Genomic DNA, 26,555 nt, shown 5'->3' on the forward strand with positions numbered 1-26,555 from the left:
ACATGGTAGGGGGAGGAATGATAAAACCCCTGGAGGCCAAAATAGAAGCTGTTCGAGATTGGCCTAGACCCACCACCAAGAGAAAAGTCAAATCATTTCTTGGGTTGGTGGGCTACTACAGAAAGTTCATCCCGAGGTTTAGCGAGATTGCGGCTCCGCTGACCGATCTGACGAAGAAGACGGCTGATGACCGCATCCCGTGGACCAGCGACTGTGAGGCGGCGTTCCAGAGGTTGAAGGAGGCGCTAATCAACTATCCTGTCCTGCGTGCTCCAGACTTCGACCGGGAGTTCATCATCTACACCGATGCGTCTAACAGCGGGGTAGGAGCAGTTCTGTGCCAGGAGGATGAGAATGGTGACCAGCATCCAGTGTCCTACCTGAGTAGGAAACTTCAAAAAGGTGAGAGACATTTGGCAACCGTGGAGAAGGAGTGTTTGGCCATAGTCTACGCGATCCAGAAGGCCAAGCCTTACATCTGGGGAAGACATTTTATTCTGTGTACTGACCATTCACCATTGCAATGGTTAAAGACAATGAAAACCCACAATAGTAAACTTATGAGGTGGGCTTTAAATCTACAGGACTATGACTTTGAAGTGAAGGTGGTCAGAGGGTCAGTGAACTGTGTTGCTGACGCCTTATCAAGAAGACCTGAAGACTGAAGACGGCGAAAGAACATGGACTATATGTATATAATGAAAACAAAAAGTTAAAATGTACCTGGTTTTGAATTTGGTTGGTATTAATAAAGGTAAATTGATGTACTGTATATGGTAAAATGTTTAAATGCATATTTGCTATGGTTAACTTGGAGTGTAAGTATATGTAAGTATTATATGGTATGTATAAATGTTGTTGTGTATTTTATGCAGGTTGTTTTTTTGGTGAAAAGCACTTTTAGCTTTCCCCCTACAAAACAACTTTTAAAGAGGGGAGGTGTTACATAACAGCACTGATGTTACCTGTCTGTCATGGGTTTGGAGGGAAAGTTCCATCCTATGGGGAGTGGAAGGCGGGACATCAGGAGGAGGGGCTGTACTGTATAAATATGTGATGCCGGTGTGTGAGAGGATGATGCTGAGACAGACTGTGAGACACTGGGTTGGGACGAAGCAGCAGCTGGGGAAGAAGAAGCTGTTGTGGGAGTCTGGGTGTCTGACAGGGTACTACTGTGTGTCAGAGTACCAACCTGATAAGTTCAGGTGTCTGTGGGTTAGCCAGAACTGATGGGTTCAGGGTCTGTGCTTTAAGTTAAAGGTTCTAGGTGAACCAAACTGTATGCTGGTGTGTGTGAAAATAAGCCACGTTACTTTATTTTATTCACCTGATTGCTTATTTTTCCCTGTGTGTATTTAAAATAAACTTTATTCTTTTTGTTGTTTAAAAATCCATCCCTGGTCTGTGTGACTTATTATAGGGAATGGTTGGTGGCAGCTTAGTAACTGTGTGATAGATCCCAGTAGGTCTGGGTTTGTCACATTGATAAATGTGACAAACCCAGACCTACTGGGATATGTCACACACGTCTCGTTGGAGGTGGAGCCTTCTGGTTCAGATTCAACAGAGACTCAAAATGTCTGACGTTCTGAACCCAGAGGCTGAATCCTCAAAGTTAGGTTTTCTTAATTTTGGGATTAGAAAAGTAGGTGGGGGGGTCTTATAAACGGAAAAATACAGTAAGCCTTCTTGGGTCCTTTTAAGCAAAAAGGAATGGTAAAAATATTTAAAATAAATAAAATGTTAAATAATGTTTGTGACGTTAGATCGTTGCCAAATCAACATGACACCAGTTAGGAAACTAAAGGTAGAATTCCAGGCTGGTTTATTTGGTCGGAAATAAACATGTACAAAGAAAAATCCTGATGGCAGTTTCATAGCACTGGCTTCATGGTGATAAAATCAAAGTTATATGAATCTGGCAAGCCCTGGTGCTTTGTCTGGTTGAAACGGGTCCAGCTGAAGACAGGCAGGCCCTCCTCCACGGGGGGACCACTGATAGCATAGGCTGTAAACTTTGCAGCCATATTGAGGTCCGCTATCTGTAATGGAATAAGGGAGAAAACATTATAGCAAACAAAGGGACTGGTGGGTGTTTCCAAGCAAGACACTTTCTCTCAAAGCAAGTCAATGCATTACCAATATTTAAATCAGATGAATAGTTGGCCCTCATGTGCTTTTTGTATTATATCAACAGCATTTAGAAATTACACAGGGCAGTCTAAATGCTAATCACAGAAATACCTGCATGGTGAGGTGGTCACTTTACTATATGGTTGGTGGTGACTAGAGATGGGGATATTCGTATTCATATATGAATATCCTCGCACAGCTGGATTTAACAAGGGTCTGGCCCCTGGGGCCAGACCATCCACTCAAGCATTTGGCGGCAGAGGCAGCGGCCTCGCTCATCCTTCCAATCACTCCCAGAGTGCCACTCTTTTCCCGCTCAGCTGGCCACTTGTCCTCCCTCCTCCTGCCTGGAGTGGCTAGCTGAGTGGGAAGAGAGTGGTACTCCAGAAGTGACTGAAAGGATGAGCAAGGCTGCCACAGCTGTCAAACCTACAGTTCAATGCATTCCAATGGGGGGGGGGAATTCACCAAAAATTAACGAAGAGTCAGAACAAAGCCAAATTAAGTTTGCAAAGGTTTTACAAGGTGCACTAACGATCCCAAGCATTTAAAACAGTTTTTGAACATTTTAAGACACTTTAAAAATAGCGAAAACAGACCTGTCAAAACCATTGAAATGCATTGAATAGGCTTCAATGCATTCCAATGGGGGAAACATTGTTTCGCTTAGCGATGTTACCTATGGCGATTTTCGCTTAAGGACGGTAATCTGTTCCCATTGGAATGGATTATCCGGTTTTCAATGCATTCCTATGGGAAATGGTGTTTTGCTTAGCGATGTTTTTTTGGGAACCAATTAACATCATTAAGCGAGGCACCACTGTACTTGAAAAGTCAGAACATGGTGGCAATAGCAGTGCATGAATTGTAGAAAGGCATTCTACGCATGCCTAGATATCCTCACCTTTCAAGTATTAACATATAAATTTGAGATTTTAGTGTATGGTATGTCAGGAGGGTTGTCACATAATTAGATATATGTATTTGAGAGAATGTGGTCCAAATTTTCCACTTTAGGCCACATGGAAATGGGTTGTGTAAATGATTCAAGCATTTCCGTGCAATAAGAGGGAGGCGGAAGAACTTTTCAAAATTATCCAGTGATGAAAGAAACAGTAAAGCCACAGCATGAGGTGCGCTGCTAGCGTTTCCCTTAACAGACTGTTATTCTTGCATAGTAGAGACGATATCTAATGCACATATACTTCTACAGTGCAAAGCTAGCAGATTAGCTGACATGGGCAGGCACGTTCTTAATTTATTTTTACTGCTTCTGCTGACCTTACTGCTTCGGCAGGGCAATGCCCATGCTGCAAGACAGAAGCAAGGTGTTTTACAATTTCTGCAACCACCCTCATTCATGGAAACCAGGCAATTCACATCCAGTTTAATAGATAAGATTGTGCTGGCACTTGAATGGTCACTACTAATTTCCCTGGGGTGAAAGCTAAGCCTAAAATTGTCACTAGTTTGTAATCACTGTAGCATGAAGCTGCAATACTTTATAAGTCGCTACTGAAATGGACATTCTTCACAACATGGAGACAAACCAAGTGCCACCGACAACTCTGGCTTTACTTTTAGCTACACATCCAACTTGTGGGCTGGCTGATTCTCTCACTCCCTTGTCCATTTCTGAGGAGCTCTTTTCTTTTTTCAGTACAGAAGTCATATACGTTGGTGAGTTTGATGAGCAGCTGACACATGAAATTACATGCATAAGCAATCACAAGTACCTATAATGACACACCAGTAAGTAAGGCAGTGTGCATCTGAGAACGTACAGACTAATCAAATGAATGAACAAATTAATGTTTCTCCCTCTTCACAAGTATCTATTGTGGGCCATGTTCTCTGGAAATCTTTACCTTAGAGTCATAGCAGCCAGCAGGAACAGGAGTCTTCAAGTTCAAATCTGCTCTACAGCAGATGGTATTGCAGGGGTTGTGCCTTGCATAGGGATCTTTCTTGTAGTCTGCAGAAAAAAATTGGTCAGAGGAGTATTTAAATAAGTTATGATAGTCATAGCCAGCACTGGACAAATTCTGCTTTTATATACTGTATATTGGTTTACATTTTCATTGTGCTCTTCCTTCAAAAAGTTCAGGGACATTCCTCTCCCTGCAGGTGCCTTTTAACCTCAAAAGAACTTCGTGTGGTAGGTTGGGCTGAGGGAAGGAATATGAGAGAGAGAGAGAGAGAGAGAGAGAGACAGAGAGGAGACCTAGGGTCACCCAGTGAGCCCTCAGAGTTGAGAAATCATTTAAGCTAAAGAACTGTAGGGCAGGATAAGAGATGAATCATGTGCTTCGTTTAAATGCAAGTGGCTGTTCTATGACATGTATTAAATGTGGGAGAGAGTGCAATCTCAGTTGTGCAAAAGGCACACACCCTTGGCTGGATTAGATATTTCCAGACAGGGATTCAACAACAATTCAGCTTGGGTCTCACGTGAATGTATTTTGACAACGGCAAATTTCAGAGAAGCCATCAAAAGCAGTTTTTTTTCTGGCACAGGAAGCACAATGAACTAAACCTTTTGGTTAAAGATACAGGAAGCTCTTCAGGGAGAACTAATTTTAGCTGAAGTTTTCTTCTTCTCTCTGAGAATTCTGAACACTTTGCCCAGTTATTTAAAAGTTCAGCAACTTCCTTCCCTTGTTACTGTTATATTCAAAAATATAATACTAATGAGCAGTGAACTCTTCTTATGATCTCTCCAATATTGCTTGAAAATGTCAGCAAGTACTGCCTATAGCTGTGCTAAAGATTGCCAGAAAGCTTTTTCATGTGGAGGAGGAAACGATGAGGCAATATGTTAAAAAAAAATACAGGAAGTTTTAAAAGTTACATACTGTTGTATCTCATGATGTACTTCATAGTCTCCACATCTACAACTTTCGCCTGGTCCCGTCGGAAGATTTTTGCTCTTGGAGCCATCTCATAGGAAAAGTCTAAGCCATATTTTTGAACATATTCAGCATATCCACTCATATTATAGATGTTTTGATGAAAAGGGATGTTATAGGAAGGCCAATATCCTGCAGAAGGAGGAAATACTACTGAGCGAAATTAGCTAGAGATTTTGGACCCTGCCTGAATGTCCTTAAAGATGGGGATTACAAAAGCTGAAATGAAAGAAATGCTATACTGTTTCTAGAACTCTCACTCACATAGAAATGAAGGAAATGTGATAGCACTTAGCTTGGCAGGAATACAACGGCCAACAGTCTTAAAGGCAAGTTTCACTTGGACAACCTGAAGTACAAGTGAGTTCCAGCATTCAACAGAAGAAGTGCAAAATGTGGAAAGTTGTAATTAGCTCTAACATTCTGAAAAGTAGTTATACTGTAGTTACATTTTTAAAGCACCTCTCCACTTCCCTAACTAAAAGTTATGCAGCAATTACTTTTCTTTTTAATATTCACCCTGCTGATCTGTGGTATAAAGCTCACTCTCCTTCTGTATAGTTCATTGTTATCTCAATGTCCTCAACAGAGTATGAGACAACACCTATGTGAAATTCCTCTTCTACCATTTAGCGAAGTCTCATACCTGTAACTATAACAGTATCTAAAACCTTAAATGTATTCTGCTAAAGAAGTGAAGTTGTCTCTAAGTTAAAACTGCAGAGTAACTTGGTTATGTCTTAGTTTCTGTGTAAAGGAAATAATTACAAGAAACTAGTTATTAGTACATCATACCTTAAGGTATCATATTTCACCACTACAAGCCAAAATGGGTTTATATCTGGCATTCAACTCCTGTACTAAAATTCTTATTTTCTTCTTCACACAAATGTAAATTTGGAATCCATACTATGCTATGGATATTTACTAAACCAATTTTAATTCTTCCCACTCAAGAACTGTTATAGACATTCCTACCTCTTCGGAGAACATCTGTCTGATCAGAATATTCCACAAGTCTAGGAATTTGCTCAATGACAAAAAGGGTTCCATTATCAAGACTCCTTTGCAATTTGACTTTCTTTGTATCCAGGATCATATATTGGTTATTATAGGTACCTAAGGGGGTATTGAAGACAATTAATATTGGAAAATGAGAGAAGAAACATGTGCAATGAGACTTCCATTTCAAATATACCAACCAGAGTTTTGCTTTTCAAAGATTTGTGCCCAGGTCTTTCCAGAGTCTGCCATCATGTTGGCGATGCGGACTCTCTGCCATGCAAAGAGACTCTCTGGAACCACTTGTCTGAGAAGAGAATAGTTGTATACACTATTTGTGGTCTGCAACATGATCAAGCCACTCCCAAGTATATAAAAATCATCCAGGGATACTAAAAAACCTGAATACAAAATAAAAACATTTATTATTCATAAATAGATACTTAATATTTATTCTAGTTCTTTATTTTATTTCACTGTTAAAATAAGAAGTAGGAGGATATTCCTATAGGATGTTTCATTTTCTCAGTTGTGATTAAATAAAATTATCCATACATTCTATGACTTAGGATGGCTCTTTATGGCATGGAGGAGGCAAACCATGCCAAGCAGACAGAGACAGTAACCCTAATAAAGAAGTTAATTTTCTTAATTGATTCCCCTTTGCCTCTCTATGAAGTTCTCAGAAATGCTTTGCCTAGCCTATGATTTTTTCCCATGGGAACACACTGAGCACACTGGTTCCCTTTGGAAACATACATAACAACGTATGACATGTAGCCCATACTCTAAACAAGAGGCTACATTTAGTACAGAATAAGGAGAAACAGAATAGTTTCCAAATGGCAGAGATATTAGACAAGGGCATACTGCATCTCCCTACCTGTTCAATTTACATGCACAACATTATCTTTAAGAAAATCAGATTAGAATCAGATGAAGGAATAGTGATCATTGGAGGGGGGAAATATTTAACATATACAGATGATACCACATGGCAGAAAATATAAATAATCTGAAATGATTACTGATCAAACATAAATACACTACAATTGAGCATTAAAAATAAAATTCTTATTTACAAAAATACAAAAAATAATTACCATTAATGAATTAGCTAATTGAAGGAACCAATATTTTTACTGAAAGAACTAGGATATCTTTCTGTACTTGTTTCATTCAATCCTGCACTGAGAAGGGGATTGGACTTGATGGCCTGATAGAATACTGGAGTTGGAAGAGGCCTATTTCTGTGATTAACCAGAATGGAGACTGCAGCTAAAAATATCAGAAGACTGAAACTCAGAAGGGCTGCCTTGAAAGAAAAAAAAAGATTCTTAAGAAGGATGTAGTGCTGTAGACCAAGGTCAGATTTATGTAAATTATTCCAGAGTGCAGGGCACACAACAATGTGTCTAAATTACAGGAAGCCACATTTCAGTTGAATATCACGAAAAATGTCCTGTTAGAACCCTACAACAATAGAATCTCTTGTTACACACATTTTTGCTGCCCCTCCTCTCTCCTCTTTCTCCCCCCTTCCTTTTCTGTTTCTTTTTCCTTCTTATTGTAACCAGCTCTTCCCTCTAATTTATCTCACATAACTCAATACATTTTGTGCACGTATAACCTTGTGTGTGCGTGCGTGTGTGTACGAATGTGTGTGTTCTGTGCCGTCAAGTTAGAACCAACTAACATAGGGATTTCACTGTAAGTGAGATATTTAAGGAGTGGTTTATACAGTACCACTTCCACTCCCCCAGTGGAAGTGAGGATTCAAACCCTGTTATTCAGAGTCCTAGTCTGTCACTCTATCCACTACACTATACTGAGAAGTAACTTAGAAGCTTTCACTGCCATATAAACATATACACTTGTATGTCTGACCTGATAAACTGGGCTACCGTTAATGAAATATTATAGCAAATAATACTTGTTTTTTAAGGTGTCACAAGACTATTTGTTGTTGTTTTGCAACAAACAGGGCCAGATTAAGACCTTTAGGACTGAAAAGATTATGGTGCCTCTATGAATAAAACATGTGGCAGGTCCAACGGCTTGAAATATAATGTTCGTATATATAATATGAACATTATATGCATGAAAATACAGTAATTTCATTGTATAGCACGTGGCAAAAAAGAACCATATATTGTATGCAAAATCATATGTACAATCAAATTACTGGCTTCCAGCTAAATCTTGCACTTTCATGCTTTGATTTTGTCAGAATCTGTAAACTGAAAAGCTCAAACAAGAGCTTAAACACCTTTTCAGGCATTTGTAATTGTGTCTGTTATTTCTTTGGCTTGCACATATAGTGCAGAGGCTATGGGTCTAAAAGGCCCACAGCTCTTTTTATCCTTATCTCCACCCAGCCTCCAAAAATACAGAAGTAATTTTTTAAAAAAACCACCAAGCAATGATCATGATTAGAGATGAGCACAACTTAAGTAATGCCACATTATACAACTCATGCTAGTGCAGTGCAGCAGCTGTCACACGTTCCCTCCGATCCCCCCCAAGCCAGCTGCTCCACTTACAAGCTGACCACTCAATGGCTGTGCAGGGAGGCTCCCTGTCCCTCCTCCTTGCCTGAGTGGTTGGCTGCCAGAGGAGGCAGGAAAAGGCAGCCCAAGCTCCTTCCTGGACTGAGCAGCTAGCAACAAAGGATGACCCAGGTGGCATAGAGGCTTGTGAGTCAGGCAGCCGGACAGGGGATTTGGTCGGAGGGAACGTGCGGCAGCTGTGGTGCTGTATGGCACAAGCAGTATGATGCAGCACAACTTAAGCCATGCCCATTCCTAATGATGATTAATCATTCAACTTAAAACATGAATTTTCTAAAGAACCAAATAGAAATTGTTCATTATTACAGATGTTGGCAGAATAAGCAATGTTAACTCCCGAGCACAGCATGCTACTCCTGTCCTCTGAAGATGCCGGCCACAGAGACTGGCGAAACGTTAGGAAGAACACGGCCAAAGAACCCAAAAAACCCACAACAACCTTTAGATCCCAGCCGTGAAAGCCTTTGCAAATACAGTGGTGCCTCTCTTAATGATTTTAAATGGCTCCAAAAAATTTGTCGCTAAATGAAAACATCGCTAAGCGAAACGCGGTTTCCCATTGAAATGCATTGAAAACCGGATAATCCGTTCCAATAGGAATGAATTGCCGTCCTTAAGCGAAAATCGCCATAGGAAAAATCGCTAAGCGAAACGCAGTTCCCCAATTGAAATGCATTGAAACCTATTCAATCCATCTCAATGGGGGAAAAAAATTCAACAACAAATTAAAAAAGAGTCAGAACAAAGTCAAATTTGGTTTACAACGGGTTTATTAAGTGCACTTTATGATTTAAAACATTTTAAACAGTAAACTTTAACTTTATAACATTTAAAAAACAGCAAACATGAGGCTGTTTAAACCATCGTTAAGCAAAACAGGGGACCCAAAAATTTAACTGTTATGCGAAGCATGGTCCGAACATCGCTAAGCAAAAATTGCCCATAGGGACCATCGTTAAACGGAGCGCAAAAATGCTCCGTAAAAGTCATCGCTAAGCAAATTCATCGTTAAATGAAGCGCTCGTGAAGCAAGGCACCACTGTACATTTAACTCTTAAACATTCTCCTTTATCCTTCTCAACCACCACTCTCCCGCCCAAACTCCTACACTCTCTCTCAATCTCTCTCTCTCTCTCTCAAAACCCTATCTCTAAACTACTACTACTCCTGCTGAGTTTCTCATACCTCGTGACTCCACCCCTCCAGAACTCAGTTGCTTTATATAGGGAGGTGGTTTTCTTGGGGCTCTTGAGGAAGGGAGGGAGGGAGCTGAGGGATTTGGATGGCTAGATGTGGTTTGTTAAGGAGGGTGCACCATTTGCACCATGGTCCATGGTAAATCTGGCACTAAAAAAAACTCTTATGTGCCCCCTTCCTTTGTTGATGCCCTAAACATGTTCCGATCTTGCTTAATGGTTAATCTAGGGTTGACAACAAACTATAGCTGGCTTCTGTGGGTAAGCATTTATATATGCTTCACAGATTACAAAGGGTCTCTCAAATATGAGAATCTATAACCCAAGACGTATGCAGATAAAAGCCAAGGGCATATAATGCAGACAAGGAGAGTCAAGTTCTAATTCTAGCAATGGCAACCTGGTGCACAAATAAATGTTGCCAATGTCTTACTTACTATCAGGAGTCATCATAGGCCATCCCATCCCTCCCTTTTCTTTCTTTTCTGTAACCACATTTCAGTGATGCCTAGCCAAGATTTATAGGAACCAGAATGATAGAGCAGTATATGAAGACAGAGCACCTAGATGTCCACTTCTCTTATGCAGTTCTTTTTGTAGGATTAAGTGGCATGCCCTCTTTGAAAGGAATACCTGCTCCGCTGAGCATCCCAGCACTGGGGCTAAATTTCACAACCTCCACGGGAAGACTTAGTATTACAAACTTCCTTGATCAAAAGGGGGGAAATGCTATTTAACTGATTAAACAGAATACATTATAGATTTAAAAACATTAGTCAAGCAACTTGCTTTTAAGGGCAATGATTTGCTTTCAATCTCTGAGAGTCCCAGGATTAGATTACAATATTTCTTTTATTCAAGAAAAACTAATGTGTTCAGCTCCTGTATGTATGTAACACTTATGAAGGTGAGGAAGAAGAAAGCTTAATTAAGGTGAGAGGGCGAAAGTGTTTCCCATTGGAATTTTATTTGCAGCCTCACATGCTGTCTATAGTTTGTGTGACTGGGAGAGACTTTTCTGGACTGAAGTGATTGTCAATCCAGCACTAACCAATATTCCTTCCAGCCTTTGAACTCAAAGAGAGCACTTCCTCTCTGCTAAGTGTTTTTCTCTCTCTCTTTCCTCAGCTGCTGGCAGTTATTGCTGTTGATCTGGTTACTTGGTTGCGAAGTATATGCACAATAAAGAAAGCAGAATACACAAGCCTGTAATTTCAAGCAACTCTAAGTAAAGAAATGTTTTCTATTCTTTCTCCTATACACCTATGAAAATAAATTACTGGACTTTGAGTGACAGTTAATGAGAAAGGGGAGGGCCTGTAGCTATTCTCCTCCATGGATCTCTGTACTGTACTTCTATTATGTAACAAAAAGAAAACATTGCCAGAAATTTAAAACTTTGCAACATTTTCCCCTCACCTTTGTACAGTATTTCTGTGCATCTACAAGAGTTGATCCTGCAGAGAGTAGAAGGCCTAGCTCCACCTTCCCACACTACTGTATAGTTTAAATCGGTCTCTCAGCCCTCCATACTGCCAGATGAGAACTGCCACAGAATAATCCTACTTTTGAAGGTATCCTCTATTTGAAGAGGATATGGCTTTGCCATCCAAATCTAATTTAAAGGTAAAGAACTATAGGAAGGAAGATCAAAGACCTTGAATTTACCCATCCAAAGTGAGCCCCTGGACAGCAGGCTCAGAAGGCACACAGGTTATCTGGTCACTATATTGCCACTATAGTGTAAAGCACTATATTTCTGTATAGGTTACACAAAATTCTCTAATTTTGCACTTATACATATAAATTTGCATATAGAATTTTATGCCAATCAGTGTGCCTTTTGTCCTCTATTTTTTAGTGATAGATGTCCCCCCTTTTGCGGCATATTTAAGCTGCACCATAAGAACACATTGCCAACTGGCAATTGTTAAGGATCACATTAGTTCAGAGACCTACTCCTTCCTCATCATAGGCCCAACCTCTCTTGTCTCTCAACAAGGCAGAACCCAACAAAAATATTATTAACTTTATGGATGATTTACTGTGGTTTGCATCTGAAACCTGTGCAACAAATTTAAAAAAACAGGCTAGTATATACAGAAACCAGTATTTCTTGTGACTCAAATACTTCTTCTGATACCGAGTATCACTTGGGTTGGTATCAAGATCATATGCTAACACTACGTAGGCTAGGGAAAAGTTGACATGTTCCTCTTCTTCCTCAGAGAAGGAGGACAGAGTACTTCTTGGCACTGGTTCAGTGGGCAAAGAACAGAATTAACCATCTGGAGAACCATGTACTTTCTAGCAGTCCAAATCTATAACCATTTGTATAATCTTCCTCAAGCTCTTCTTAGTAAAAAGCAACAGTTTATTTGGATTACATAACTTTCTTTGCTTTGCATGCCCTTGAATTTAAGTTACTAGAGTTTACTTTGTCTACGTTCTGAAATCCAGCTCCAGACTGGAATCTTAATGAAATGTCTCCTACCCACCCACTGACCCACGTTAAACTGAAGTAAGTCAGTTACAAGATGTGGCTGACAGAAGATTTGTTTCGGGATTATACATCCCCCTCTGCCATTTTCCAGATGAGACAAGGTGTATCTCCATTTCAGCATTTAGAAAAACCTGACAATGTGCCCACAACTCACTATGATGTTTCGCCCTCTTGCAAGGAATAGTTCTTTTTGTCTCATCTTGTTGTAGTAGCAGAGGTTAGCAATATGGCAGTTTACTGGTCAGGTGGTTTCAATGTATTTATTAAAGTGCAAACAAAATAAACAATAAACAGCTCCAGAGGAGAAGTCCTAGTATGGAATTGTCAACTGGGAATTGTTTTCCCCATAATTTAAAAAAAATAATTCAAGTTGTTTGTTGTTGTTTAGTCATTAAATCGTGTCCAACTCTTCGTGACCCCATGAATCAGAGCACACCAAGTCTTCCACTGCCTCCCGGAGTTTGGTTAAATTCATGTTGGTCGCTTCGATGCCACTGTCCAACCATCTTGTCCTCAAGATGTTATTTGGAACTAATGGACTGGAAGTAGGTGCATTCATTGCATAAGCTTTTAATTTGGTATAAAATTAAAACAAACAAAAGCTCCAAAAGAGAAGCATTGATGGTGAGTTGGTCTTTAAAAATATTTATGAATCATTTAAAAAGGATTGGAAAGCTTTTATGAAATTTTCTTTGGGCTGAAGTTGTTTCCAGAAAAGTGACTTCTAAAACTGCAGTCTGAATCCAAGTAAGCCTCGTGCTCCTGTGCAACCCAATGAGGGGAATGAGAGAAGGAAATCTTCCAGTCCAGTTGGAAGTGCCTGTTACATACAGCACTGATGTTACCTGTCTGTCATGGGTTTGGAGGGAAAGTTCCATCCTATGGGGAGTGGAAGGCGGGACATCAGGAGGAGGGGCTGTACTGTATAAATATGTGATGCCTGTGTGGTGAGAGATGCTGAGACACTGAGTGAGACACTGGGTTGTGACGAAGCAGCAGCTGGGAAGAAGAAGCTGTTGTGGGAGTCTGTGTGTCAGACAGGGTACTACTGTGTGTCAGAGTACCAACCTGATAGGTTCAGGTGTCTGTTGGTTAGCCAGAACTGATAGGTTCAGGGTCTGTGCTTCAAGTTAAGGGTTCTGTGTGAACCAAACTGTATGCTTGTATGAGTGAGAATAAGCCACGTTACTTTATGTTATTCACCTGATTGTTTATTTTTCCCTGTGTGTATTTAAAATAAACCTTATTCTTTTTATTGTTTAAAAATCCATCCCTGGTCTGTGTGACTTCTTAAAGGGAATGGTTGGTGGCAGCTTAGTGTAACTGTGTGACATATCCCAGTAGGTCTGGGTTTGTCACATTGATTGGTGTCCAGCGTGTGGGATACGACTGGTCCAGTTGTCCAGCGGTCCAGCAAAGCCTTGGCAAGTGTGCCCAGAGCAAGGGGGGTCTAGTCAGGGACAGTCTGAGGCGCGTAGGTAATCTTCTAGGTGTACCTCACGGGGAGGTGCGCTAGTAGAAGAACGTGCCAACTGGGGAGACTTAGATTAAGGTGCTCTGAGGCAGCCTAGTTTTGGCGGGAAAAAGCTGAGGCAAAACTGCGTAGTAACAGTGAGCTAGCTTGCCAGCTGAGAGGCCCAGCAGAGGGGGGTAGGCTCTGACTCGATACTGTTGCAAGTTAGTGCTGAAGAACAGCAGCAATCTCTAGGGAGAGCTGGTTCTGAGGCAAGAAGGAAAAAAGTGGTCGTTTTATTTTGAGGCTTGACTTTTAAAGCAGCCTGTTCTGAGGGGGGATTATGCCCTTGACTCGAAGCCAAATGGCCGAAATGAGTGAAGTGAAAGACCCCCAGATTGACCAAGGTTCTGAGGATGAATTTGGCTCAGTGCAAGGTGACAGCACAGGAGAGCAGAACCCAGAACTTAGAAAAATACTCATAGTCCAACAGCATGAACTGAGGATGAGGCAATTTGAAATGAAGGAAAGGGAAAGAGAAGAAAGATTAGAGAGACAGAGAATTGAATTGGAATTGCAGAGAGAGAAAATGGCGTTTGAATTAAAAAAATTGGAACTGATGAATCAGAACAATAATAATAATAGGGATTCTGAGGGAGGCCAACTGTCTAAAGCTGACCTGAAGAAATTCCCTGTGTACCACAAGGGAGATTGTCCTGAGGTGTTCTTTTCCTTAGTGGAAAGAGCGTTTGTGGACTTCTCAGTGAGGGAAACTGAGAAGATGACCATCATGCGATCTTTAATCAGTGGTAGCCTGGCTGAGGTTTATGCCGAGATGCCTGAGGAACTGATGAAAGATTTTGCAGAGTTTAAAAAACTGGTGTTTGCCAGACATGGGATAAATGCGGAGCAGCTGAGACAAAGATTCAGGTCCCTCACCAAAAAGCCAGAACAGACTTTTACCCAAGTGGGGGCCCAATTGGTGAGGCTGCTTGAGAAATGGCTATCGCAGGAGGGAACAGAGACCTATGAGCAGCTTAAAGATTTGATAGCACTGGAACAGTTCTATTCAGTCCTGCAAGGGGAATTGAAATTCCAGGTGAGGGAAAGGAAACCGAAATCTGTGGCAGCCGCCGCAGAGATCGCAGATTTTATTTCCCAAATAAGAAAGCCCTTGGGTGAGGGGAAATCTGTAGGTAAACCCAAAGAAACCTACAGCAAGTACTCTCAGGGACCAGGGAAAAGCCAGCAAGGGGGAGGGGCCCATGGTGAAGGGAAGCCCTCAGACATGAAACTAAGACCTCAGATTTTGGAGGGAAAACCAAAACAAGATGAGAGAGAATCAAAATACACCAGAAAATGTTATTTCTGTCAGGGAAAGGGTCATCTAATCTCAGAGTGTGAGAAATTGAAGCAGCTAAAAGGAATGGTGCCTCAGGAGTCTAGTGGAACCAAGCCAAAAGCTGTGTTCTGTGTCCAGAAAGAGCAAGGCTCAGTGTCACTGAGGGAGCCTGTTGCCATGACTACTCAGTCTGGAACAGCTACCTCTGCTGATCAGGCTGAGGAAAATGGTCCTCTTATAGAGGTAAAGCGCTGCTTGCTGGTGAAAACAGATTCTCAGTTGTTTGAGACAGCAGGGGTGGACGTAGGAATACTTGACCGTCAGTATAGGGGGCTGCGGGACACTTGTTCCCAGGTAACCCTGTGCCATCCAGATATTATTCCTAGGGAATTTATAATCCCAAATGAGAGCATGAAGGTGGCAGGGATTGAGGGGCAGGTAATCTCTCTGCCAGTAGCAGAGGTACCTGTCAACTTTCAAGGCTGGAGGGGAGTTTGGAGGCTAGCGATTTCATCGACTCTGCCAGCAGCCGTGCTCGTGGGAAATGACCTGGCTGAACATGTGAAACGGGTGCTAGTGATTACACGCTCACAAGCCACCACGGGGACAGTTCAGGGGGGTAATGATGAGCCAGAGACGGAAGCAGAGGGGAGTTCAGAAGCTGTGGTGGAAACCTTGACCACAGACAGCCGATTTGGACAGGAGCAAAAGGCAGACGCCACTCTCCAAAAGTGTTTTGAACAGGTGACGGACGCCCAGCTAACACCTGAAACCCCAGTGAGATTTCTGGAGAAAAAGGGGATTTTATATAGAGAAACCCTGAGGAATATCTCAAAAGGGGGAGATGGGATCAGAAGTCAGCTGGTGGTACCTGAAAAGTATCGCCCCATGATCTTACAAAGGGGTCACTCTGACATGTTTGCTGCACACTTAGGGGTGAAAGGGCCCCTTGATTTGATCAAACAAAATTGGGAGCAGATCACCCAGGATGACCCACAAGACGTTGTGACATACATAGACACCTTGATGAATGACCTAAAGAGAAATCTAGAGCTGGCAGCAGAAAACCTGCAAGCTCAGAAGGTCAGACAGAAAACATGGTATGACCACAAAGCTAGAGAGAGGCACTTTGACCCAGGGGAGGAAGTGCTTTGGCTTAGGCCCTGCAGAGAGAATAAACTGCAGCTCAAATGGGCAGGACCATATAGGGTCATTTCCAAGATGTCAGACCTGAACTACCTAATAGAGCAGGAGGAGAACCAAGCAAGGAGGGTGGTTCATGTGAATGCCCTAAAACCCTACTACAGAGGGGAACAGAGGGTTTTATTCGCGATAAAAGCAGCTGAGAGTGAGGAAGCGGAATTACCCTTCTGGGAGGGTAGAGGGGAAGTAAAATACAACCCAGAGGAGGTAAAGATCAGTCCTGCACTCACCCAAGACCAGCAGCAAGAACTAAAAATGCTGCTTAGCAAATATCAACAGGTGTTTTCCAACAAGCCGGGGATAGTGAAGGGAGTGATGCATCGGATCCACACAGGGGATGCACCCCCGCAGGCAGTATCCCCATACCGAGTAACGGGACCCTATAGGGACAAGGTGCGGAAGGAGCTGGACAAGATGCTGAGGGAGAACATAATCGTCCCCTCTTCTAGTCCTTGGTCCTCTCCGATAGTCCTTGTGGACAAGCCTGATGGGAGCATTAGGTTTTGTGTTGATTACAGGAAATTAAACCGTGTAACCACTCCTGATGCCTACCCAATGCCCAGGCTAGACAACCTGATTGAAACCATAGGGGGTTGTCGGTTCATCTCATCATTGGACCTGGTAAAGGGATATTGGCAATTAAGAATTGATCCCAGGGATCAAGAAAAGACTGCCTTTTGCAGCCCTTTTGGTCTCTATGAGTTTCGAGTCCTGAGCTTTGGTCTCAGAAATGCACCAGCCACATTCCAAAGGCTGATGGACCAGACCTTGGCAGGGCTCAGTGACTTTACAGTGGCCTACATTGACGACATAGGGATCTTCAGTAATACCTGGGAAGATCACCTGATACACCTGGAGTTAGTGCTGCAGAGGTTAAGTGCAGCAGGGCTAACAGTAAAGGCCAGCAAGTGTCAGCTGGGTAGCCCAGAAATAAAATACTTGGGTCACATGGTAGGGGGAGGAGTGATAAAACCCCTGGAGGCCAAAATAGAAGCAGTTCGTGATTGGCCTAGACCCAACACCAAGAAAAAAGTCAAATCATTTCTTGGGTTGGTGGGCTACTACAGAAAGTTCATCCCGAGGTTTAGCGAGATTGCGGCTCCGCTGACCGATCTGACGAGGAAGAAGGCTGATGACCGCATCCCGTGGACCAGCGACTGTGAGGCGGCGTTCCAGAGGTTGAAGGAGGCGTTAATCAACTATCCTGTCCTGCGTGCTCCAGACTTCGACCGGGAGTTCATCATCTACACCGATGCGTCTAACAGCGGGGTAGGAGCAGTTCTGTGCCAGGAGGATGAGAATGGTGACCAGCATCCAGTGTCCTACCTGAGTAGGAAACTTCAAAAAGGTGAGAGACATTTGGCAACCGTGGAGAAGGAGTGTTTGGCCATAGTCTACGCGATCCAGAAGGCCAAGCCTTACATCTGGGGAAGACATTTTATTCTGTGTACTGACCATTCACCATTGCAATGGTTAAAGACAATGAAAACCCACAATAGTAAACTTATGAGGTGGGCTTTAAACCTACAGGACTATGACTTTGAAGTGAAGGTGGTCAGAGGGTCAGTGAACTGTGTTGCTGACGCCTTATCAAGAAGACCTGAAGAATGAAGACGGCGAAAGAACATGGACTATGTGTATATAATGATGACAAAAGTTAAATGTACCTGGTTTTGAATTTGGTTTGTATGAATAAAGGTAAATTGATGTAATGTATATGGTAAATGTTTAAATGCCTATTTGCTATGGTTTAACTTAGAATGTAAGTATGAGTAAGTATAATATGGTATGTATAACTGTTGTTGTGTATTTTATACAGGTTGTTTTTTGGTGAAAAGCACGTTAGCTTTCCCCCTACAAAACAACTTATAAAGAGGGGAGGTGTTACATACAGCACTGATGTTACCTGTCTGTCATGGGTTTGGAGGGAAAGTTCCATCCTATGGGGAGTGGAAGGCGGGACATCAGGAGGAGGGGCTGTACTGTATAAATATGTGATGCCTGTGTGGTGAGAGATGCTGAGACACTGAGTGAGACACTGGGTTGTGACGAAGCAGCAGCTGGGAAGAAGAAGCTGTTGTGGGAGTCTGTGTGTCAGACAGGGTACTACTGTGTGTCAGAGTACCAACCTGATAGGTTCAGGTGTCTGTTGGTTAGCCAGAACTGATAGGTTCAGGGTCTGTGCTTCAAGTTAAGGGTTCTGTGTGAACCAAACTGTATGCTTGTATGAGTGAGAATAAGCCACGTTACTTTATGTTATTCACCTGATTGTTTATTTTTCCCTGTGTGTATTTAAAATAAACCTTATTCTTTTTATTGTTTAAAAATCCATCCCTGGTCTGTGTGACTTCTTAAAGGGAATGGTTGGTGGCAGCTTAGTGTAACTGTGTGACATATCCCAGTAGGTCTGGGTTTGTCACAGTGCCCTGTATCTTAATGGCCACAATCCTATTGCCTAGCACAATAAATTGCACCAAACAAGTCAATTGAATCAAATGGGATTTAGTGAGTCTGTTCCTTTCAGTCAAATGGGTCCACTATAGTTACTGGTGTCAGTAATGGACTGGATAAGGACAAATAAACTGAAGCTTAATCCAGACAAGAAATGAAGCTTAATCCAGATAAGAGAGAAGTGCTTCTGGTCAGCTGAAAGACAAAACAATAGTAAACATAAGTGGCATTTCTTTCATTTACTTAGGCTACCTGGGTAACTACTGAAGGAGACACGTCCTGTGCTTGTTTGTGGATCATCGATTCTAAAATCCCAGTGCTTATATATTCTCAAAGTAGCAGCATATGTGAACCAGCTAGAATGAGCAAAGTAGATATTCTCATATCCAGGAAGGACCTAGGAAAGAGAAAGATATTGCTATTTGTTATATTAATAAAGTATTTTATAACCAACTGAATGAGATTAATAGCAAGGTTATATTATGTATTAATAGTAATAGTAACTGAGCCCAGTGGCACAGTAGTTAAACTGCAGTACTTCAGTCAAGCCTCTGCTCACAACCTGAGTTTGATCCTGATGGGTTCAGGAGGCTGGCTGGCTCAAAGCTGACTCAATCTTCCATCCTTCCAATATTGGTAAAAAGAGTATCCAGTTCATTGAGGAACAAAATGTTCTTTGCATAATTACCCTTCAAACTGTTCAGAGAGTGCTCTCGCACTATGGGGTGATATAGGAGTTGAAACAACAACATTAATAGTAGGGTTTAGCAAATCTCAAAACACAATTACATGTGAAGATCTACAAGTCAAATGAGGAATAGAATACTTTGATCCTTTAGTCCTAATCGTGAAACAAGAACACTCTTTGCTTACCTTTATCAGAGCTGAGCAGTGACCCATATCCCACTGATATCGCCCAGAGCCTACTGGCATAACATTACAGTCTGCATTTGCTGAATCTGATAATAAGACAGGAATGAGGTCAAGCAAATCTCCAACTGCATTCAGGAAACCAACTTGAAAGGGAGTGAGAGGCTGGAAGTAGAAATTGAGACACAAAGAGAATACAACTTTACATTAAAGTTTATCAGTAAAAGCATTACGCAAATAGGCAAGAGTTACCCACGGCTCATCAGCTTTTCAGTTAAAGGTTTTTAAACGAATTCATTAAAAATAGGAGTGACAAGTGACAATGTTCTTGCTCTGAAGTCAAAATAAAAATATTTTAAAACTCAACTAGTTCTGGGTAAATGAATTTGACAACTCTTAAAGGATTTGTATCAATGTATCAACCTGTAAAAAATATACATCACCAGAATTAATCACTTTTCTGGGGAACTCAAGTGCAGCCTGTGTAATAGCAGTTTTTGAAAGGGATCTAGGGGAACCCCTTTTAACATTATGGCTGCCATGAGATGACCAACATGATGATCTGCTTTCTTGTTACTTCATCACAAGTGTTGTCACATTTAAACATTTATTATCAGTATGCAAATAATAGTAGTTGACTAAATTTTGAATTTTCTTCTCAGCAGTCAATCAGTCTGTTTCATCCATTTTTCTTACAGTATTATTTTTGGACTAAACTTTCATAATGACTTTCTCAGTACTTAAAATGATATCACAGGAAATAAAAACATTTCTATTTGCTTATCAAGACTGCAGTAAGTTATTATGGTCACCTGAGAATAAAGAATAAAAAACTTGAACATAATTGTTGCTATTTTAGCAGATTCTGCACTGTAATTTGGGGGACAGTACTTACACATAACCAGTGAGCAAACATTCATAGGATAATGCTGTTGGGCAATTATATATTTTGATATACAGAAATACAGTGATTGAATTAGATTAAATTAAATTTTCTACAAATTAAAATGAATAAAATTCATCACTATCATATTATGAACATTTTGCAGCTTGTTTAATGACCTGAATGCTGTCAGCATAGCATAATCTTTATTCAAAATATATTTTTATAATTTAAAAATGCAAAGTAAAATACTCCAAAAATCATTTAAACGATTGTCACAATTCCATGTGGCCCCTGCTTGTTTCACCAAACTAAGAGCTCCCGCTACGTGTCATTTAGCTTCCACCAGTTTAGTACATCAACATTATCTATTATTAATGATCAAGGGCCAAGCCATAAGTCATTTTAAAAGAATCAAATAGAAATTGTTTTTTTACAGATGTTGACAGAACAATGTTGTTAACTCTTAAACAAACATTCTCCTTTATCCATTCTCATCCACCACTCTCCTGCCCAAACTCCCAAAACTTTCTCAACTAATCTCAAACTCCCTCTGTATCTCTCTATCTAACTTTCCCTTCTCCTGCTGAGTCTCTTATATCTCATGACTCCACCCCTCCAGCATTCCCATTGGTCTATGCAGATAGCATATGAATATTCATGACCTGGGCAGATGCCACATTCCTCCCTCCTTAAAAAGTTTGTTTTAGGAGGGGAAACATAATTGTTTGCCCTCATAAACAAACAAAGGTTTAGGGAAGAATCTAAACACTAACCTCTTACATTATTTACATCACTAAGGATACATTACATTACTCTTTCATCAATAAAGACCTATTAACCTCTTGCATTACTTATATTAATACAAATTACATTGCATTACTTTTACATTAATAAAGATAATCACCATTATTTTTACCATCACTATATACCTCTCATCAACATCCAAGCCAACTCTGCACTTTAATTATATTCCATAGCTATTACACAAACAGAACATTTAATACAATATTACAAACTTTTATCCACCCATTAGTCATTTGGCCTTCGAGACAGGGTGTCAGCAACCACATTCTGGGTCCCTTTTATGCTGCGTTTTTCAGAGTCAAAGTCTTGCAGAATCAGTATCCATCTAGCATGTTTGCCGTTATTGGATTTCATAGTTTGTAGACACACTAAAGGGGAATGGTCGGCCCAGAGGACAAATTTCCTCCCCTAAATGTAGGCCTTCAGCTTTTGCAACATCCATACGATAGCTAGGCATGCCCTCTTAATGGCAGACAAATGTTTCTCACCAGGTTAGAGTCTCCTGCTGATAAAAGTCACTGGGTGTAGACTCCTGCTGTCGTCTGCTTGGCACAGCATGGGTCCCAGTCCCATGTTCAACGCATCCATGCAGATGATGAACTCACGAAGTCCGGTGCAACAAGGACAGGTCCTGAAGTCTGTGCTCTCATCAGACTATTGAAGGCTACCTGGCACTCTGACATCCATTGGCTGTCCTCAGCTCGCCTCTTTCGGGTGAAGCCTGTTTTCTTTTTTATTAGTGGCTTCATTTTCTCAACTGTGGGAAGTGAAGGCAGTTTCTTACACTCCCCCAGAACAGCTATGGCTGCATTTGTCTTTGAAAATTATTGCTCTTGTCTTTACCCTCATCCATAACTCAACCACAGGTACTTTTATTACAAAGCAATTCATATGAGGGGGACCACTTTCCTGAGTCACCTGGTTGATTTCAGACTCATTGAGATTTTCATCATCTGGTTCTCTCTCATTAATCTCTGGTTTCTCAGGTAGGGGCTTGCCTTGCAGGATTGTCAGTGCTTCAGTGCGCCTTCCCAATATTACTCTCCTCAGCCCTCCAGTACCAATGCAACAAATCCACAGGTCCTGACCATGCCAACTGCAATTCACTCCCCTTTATGGACCTCAGCATCAGTACCTCATCCTCAGGACAGAATGTTCTTTCCCAGGCCTCTTTATCATGCCAGCTTTTCTTCTTTTCTTGAGCACCCTCCAAGCTCTGCTCTGCTATCTCTAAGGACTTTTGCAGAGCCACATGTTGGAAAGGGGTTGAGATCACTGGCAATGGGCATAACTTAGCCCTTGTCTTGTCATTTTCAGTGCCTCGTCTCTGGCAAGTATCACAGCTTTGACAATACTGCCCAACTTGCTTCCCCATCCCTGGCCAACAAAAGTTCTGTGCCACTCTTTGCTTGGAGTGAGAGATGCCCATGCATACCCCAAACATATCTCTGGGTGCCTTTTCTATAATCTTTTCTCTGTATTTAACAGGGACAATTAGCTGTTTGTGGGTGTTACATACAGCACTGATGTTACCTGTCTGTCATGGGTTTGGAGGGAAAGTTCCATCCTATGGGGAGTGGAAGGCGGGACATCAGGAGGAGGGGCTGTACTGTATATAAATGTGAAACCTGTGTGGTGAGAGGGAGACACTGTGAGACACTGGGATGTGACGAAGCAGCAGCTGGGAAGAAGAAGCTGTTGTGGGAGTCTGTGTGTCAGACAGGGTACTACTGTGTGTCAGAGTACCAACCTGATAGGTTCAGGTGTCTGTTGGTTAGCCAGAACTGATAGGTTCAGGGTCTGTGCTTTAAGTTAAGGTTCTGTGTGAACCAAACTGTGTGTGTGTATGAGTGAGAATAAGCCACGTTACTTTATTTATTCACCTGATTGTTTTATTTACCCTGTCTGTATTTAAAATAAACCTTATTCTTTTTATTGTTTAAAAATCCATCCCTGGTCTGTGTGACTTCTTAAAGGGAATGGTTGGTGGCAGCTTAGTGTAACTGTGTGACATATCCCAGTAGGTCTGGGTTTGTCACATTGGTTGGCGTCCAGCGTGTGGGATACGACTGGTCCAGTTGTCCAGTGGTCCAGCAAAGCCTTGGCAGGTGTGCCCAGAGCAAGGGGGGTCTAGTCAGGGACAGTCTGAGGCGCGTAGGTAATCTTCTAGGTGTACCTCACGGGGAGGTGCGCTAGTAGAAGAACGTGCCAACTGGGGAGACTTAGATTAAGGTGCTCTGAGGCAGCCTAGTTTTGGCGGGAAAAAGCTGAGGCAAAACTGCGTAGTAACAGTGATCTAGCTTGCCAGCTGAGAGGCCCAGCAGAGGGGGGTAGGCTCTGACTCGATACTGTTGCAAGTTACAGTAGTGCTGAAGAACAGCAGCAATCTCTAGGGAAAGCTGGTTCTGAGGCAAGAAGGAAAAAAGTGGTCGTTTTATTTTGAGGCTTGACTTTTAAAGCAGCCTGTTCTGAGGGGGGATTATGCCCTTGACTCGAAGCCAGATAGCAGACATGAGTGAAGTGAAAGACCCCCAGATTGACCAAGGTTCTGAGGATGAATTTGGCTCAGTGCAGGGTGACAGCACAGGAGAGCAGAACCCAGAACTCAGAAAAATACTCCTAGCCCAACAGCATGAACTGAGGGTGAGGGAAATGGAGGAAAGACTAGAGAGAGAGAAAATGGCATTTGAATTAGAGAGAGAGAGAGAGAGAATGGAGAGAGAAGAAAGAATGGAGAGAGAGAAAATTGCTCTGGAAAAAGAAAGGATGGCGTTTGAATTAAGAAAACTGGAACTGATGAATCAGAACAATAATAACAATAGGGATTCTGAGGGAGGCCAATTGTCTAAGGCTGACCTGAAGAAATTCCCTGTGTACCACAAGGGAGATTGTCCTGAGGTGTTCTTTTCCTTAGTGGAAAGAGCGTTTGTGGACTTCTCAGTGAGGGAAACTGAGAAGATGACCATCATGCGATCTTTAATCAGTGGTAGCCTGGCTGAGGTTTATGCCGAGATGCCTGAGGAACTGATGAAAGATTTTGCAGAGTTTAAAAAACTGGTGTTTGCCAGACATGGGATAAATGCGGAGCAGCTGAGACAAAGATTCAGGTCCCTTACCAAGAAACCAGAACAAACTTTTACCCAAGTGGGGGCCCAATTGGTGAGGCTGCTTGAGAAATGGCTATCGCAGGAGGGAACAGAGACCTATGAACAGCTTAAAGACTTGATAGCACTGGAACAGTTCTATTCAGTCCTGCATGGGGAATTGAAATTCCAGGTGAGGGAAAGGAAACCGAAATCTGTGGCAGAAGCCGCGGAGGTCGCAGATTTTATTTCCCAAATAAGAAAGCCCTTGGGTGAGGGGAAATCTGTGGGTAAACCCAAAGAAACCTACAGCAAGTACTCTCAGGGACCAGGGAAAAGCCAGCAAGGGGGAGGGGCCCATGGTGAAGGGAAGCCCTCAGACATGAAACTAAGACCTCAGATTTTGGAGGGAAAACCAAAACAAGATGAGAGAGAATCAAAATACACCAGAAAATGTTATTTCTGTCAGGGAAAGGGTCATCTAATCTCAGAGTGTGAGAAATTAAAGCAGCTAAAAGGAATGGTGCCTCAGAATTCTAGTGGGACCAAGCCAAAAGCTGTGTTCTGTGTCCAGAAAGAGCAAGACTCAGTGTCACTGAGGGAGCCTGTTGCCATGGCTACTCAGTCTGGAACAGCTACCTTTGCTGATCAGGCTGAGGAAAATGGTCCTCGTATAGAGGTAAAGCGCTGCTTGCTCGTGAGAACAGATTCTCAGTTGTTTGAGACAGCAGGGGTGGACGTAGGAATACTTGACCGTCAGTATAGGGGGCTGCGGGACACTTGTTCCCAGGTAACCCTGTGCCATCCAGATATTATTCCTCGGGAGTTTATAATCCCAAATGAGAGTATGAAGGTGGCAGGGATTGAGGGGCAGGTAATCTCTCTGCCAGTAGCAGAGGTACCTGTCAGCTTTCAAGGCTGGAGGGGAGTTTGGAGGCTAGCGATTTCATCGACTCTGCCAGCAGCCGTGCTCGTGGGAAATGACCTGGCTGAACATGTGAAACGGGTGCTAGTGATTACACGCTCACAAGCCACCACAGGGACAGTTCAGGGGGGTAATGATGAGCCAGAGACGGAAGCAGAGGGGAGTTCAGAAGCTGTGGTGGAAACCTTAACCACAGACAGCAGATTTGGACAGGAGCAAAAGGCAGACGCCACTCTCCAAAAGTGTTTTGAACAGGTGACTGACGCCCAGCTAACACCTGAAACCCCAGTGAGATTTCTGGAGAAAAAGGGGATTTTATATAGGGAAACCCTGAGGAATATCTCAAAAGGGGGAGATGGGATCAGAAGTCAGCTGGTGGTACCTGAAAAGTATCGCCCCATGATCTTACAAAGGGGTCACTCTGACATGTTTGCTGCACACTTAGGGGTGAAAGGGCCCCTTGATTTGATCAAACAAAATTGGGAGCAGATCACCCAGGATGACCCACAAGACGTTGTGACATACATAGACACCTTGATGAATGACCTAAAGCGAAATCTAGAGCTGGCAGCCGAAAACCTGCAAGCTCAGAAGGTCAGACAGAAAACATGGTATGACCACAAAGCTAGAGAGAGGCACTTTGACCCAGGGGAGGAAGTGCTTTGGCTTAGGCCCTGCAGAGAGAATAAACTGCAGCTCAAATGGGCAGGACCATATAGGGTCATTTCCAAGATGTCAGACCTGAACTACCTTATAGAGCAGGAGGAGAACCAAGCAAGGAGGGTGGTTCATGTGAATGCCCTAAAACCCTACTACAGAGGGGAACAGAGGGTTTTATTCGCGATAAAAGCAGCTGAGAGTGAGGAAGCGGAATTACCCTTCTGGGAGGGTAGAGGGGAAGTAAAATACAACCCAGAGGAGGTAAAGATCAGTCCTGCACTCACCCAAGACCAGCAGCAAGAACTAAAAATGCTGCTTAGTAAATATCAACAGGTGTTTTCCAACAAGCCGGGGATAGTGAAGGGAGTGATGCATCGGATCCACACAGGGGATGCACCCCCGCAGGCAGTATCCCCATACCGAGTAACGGGACCCTATAGGGACAAGGTGCGGAAGGAGCTGGACGAGATGCTGAGGGAGAACATAATCGTCCCCTCTTCTAGTCCTTGGTCCTCTCCGATAGTCCTTGTGGACAAGCATGATGGGAGCATTAGGTTTTGTGTCG

The 26,555-nt window shown here is 42.4% G+C and overlaps 1 protein-coding gene across 1 annotated transcript in view; it reads right to left on the reverse strand.

Moving 5' to 3' along the window:
- Window positions 1-1,808: 1,808 nt before the first annotated feature.
- The window catches only part of PLBD1 (phospholipase B domain containing 1), a 43,292-nt gene continuing 18,545 nt past the window's right edge, over window positions 1,809-26,555 (reverse strand). The window contains exons 5-11 of the mRNA XM_020787970.3: window positions 19,636-19,797; window positions 19,015-19,159; window positions 6,245-6,445; window positions 6,021-6,161; window positions 4,989-5,174; window positions 4,002-4,108; window positions 1,809-2,042 (exon numbers count right to left, since the gene is read on the reverse strand). Of these exons, the coding sequence (XP_020643629.3) occupies window positions 1,875-2,042; window positions 4,002-4,108; window positions 4,989-5,174; window positions 6,021-6,161; window positions 6,245-6,445; window positions 19,015-19,159; window positions 19,636-19,797 (1,110 nt within the window). The 3' untranslated portion in view covers window positions 1,809-1,874. The remainder of the gene's footprint in view (window positions 2,043-4,001; window positions 4,109-4,988; window positions 5,175-6,020; window positions 6,162-6,244; window positions 6,446-19,014; window positions 19,160-19,635; window positions 19,798-26,555) is intronic.

Source organism: Pogona vitticeps, chromosome 5 (genome assembly GCF_051106095.1).
Source record: "Pogona vitticeps strain Pit_001003342236 chromosome 5, PviZW2.1, whole genome shotgun sequence".
Lineage (NCBI taxonomy): Eukaryota > Metazoa > Chordata > Lepidosauria > Squamata > Agamidae > Pogona > Pogona vitticeps.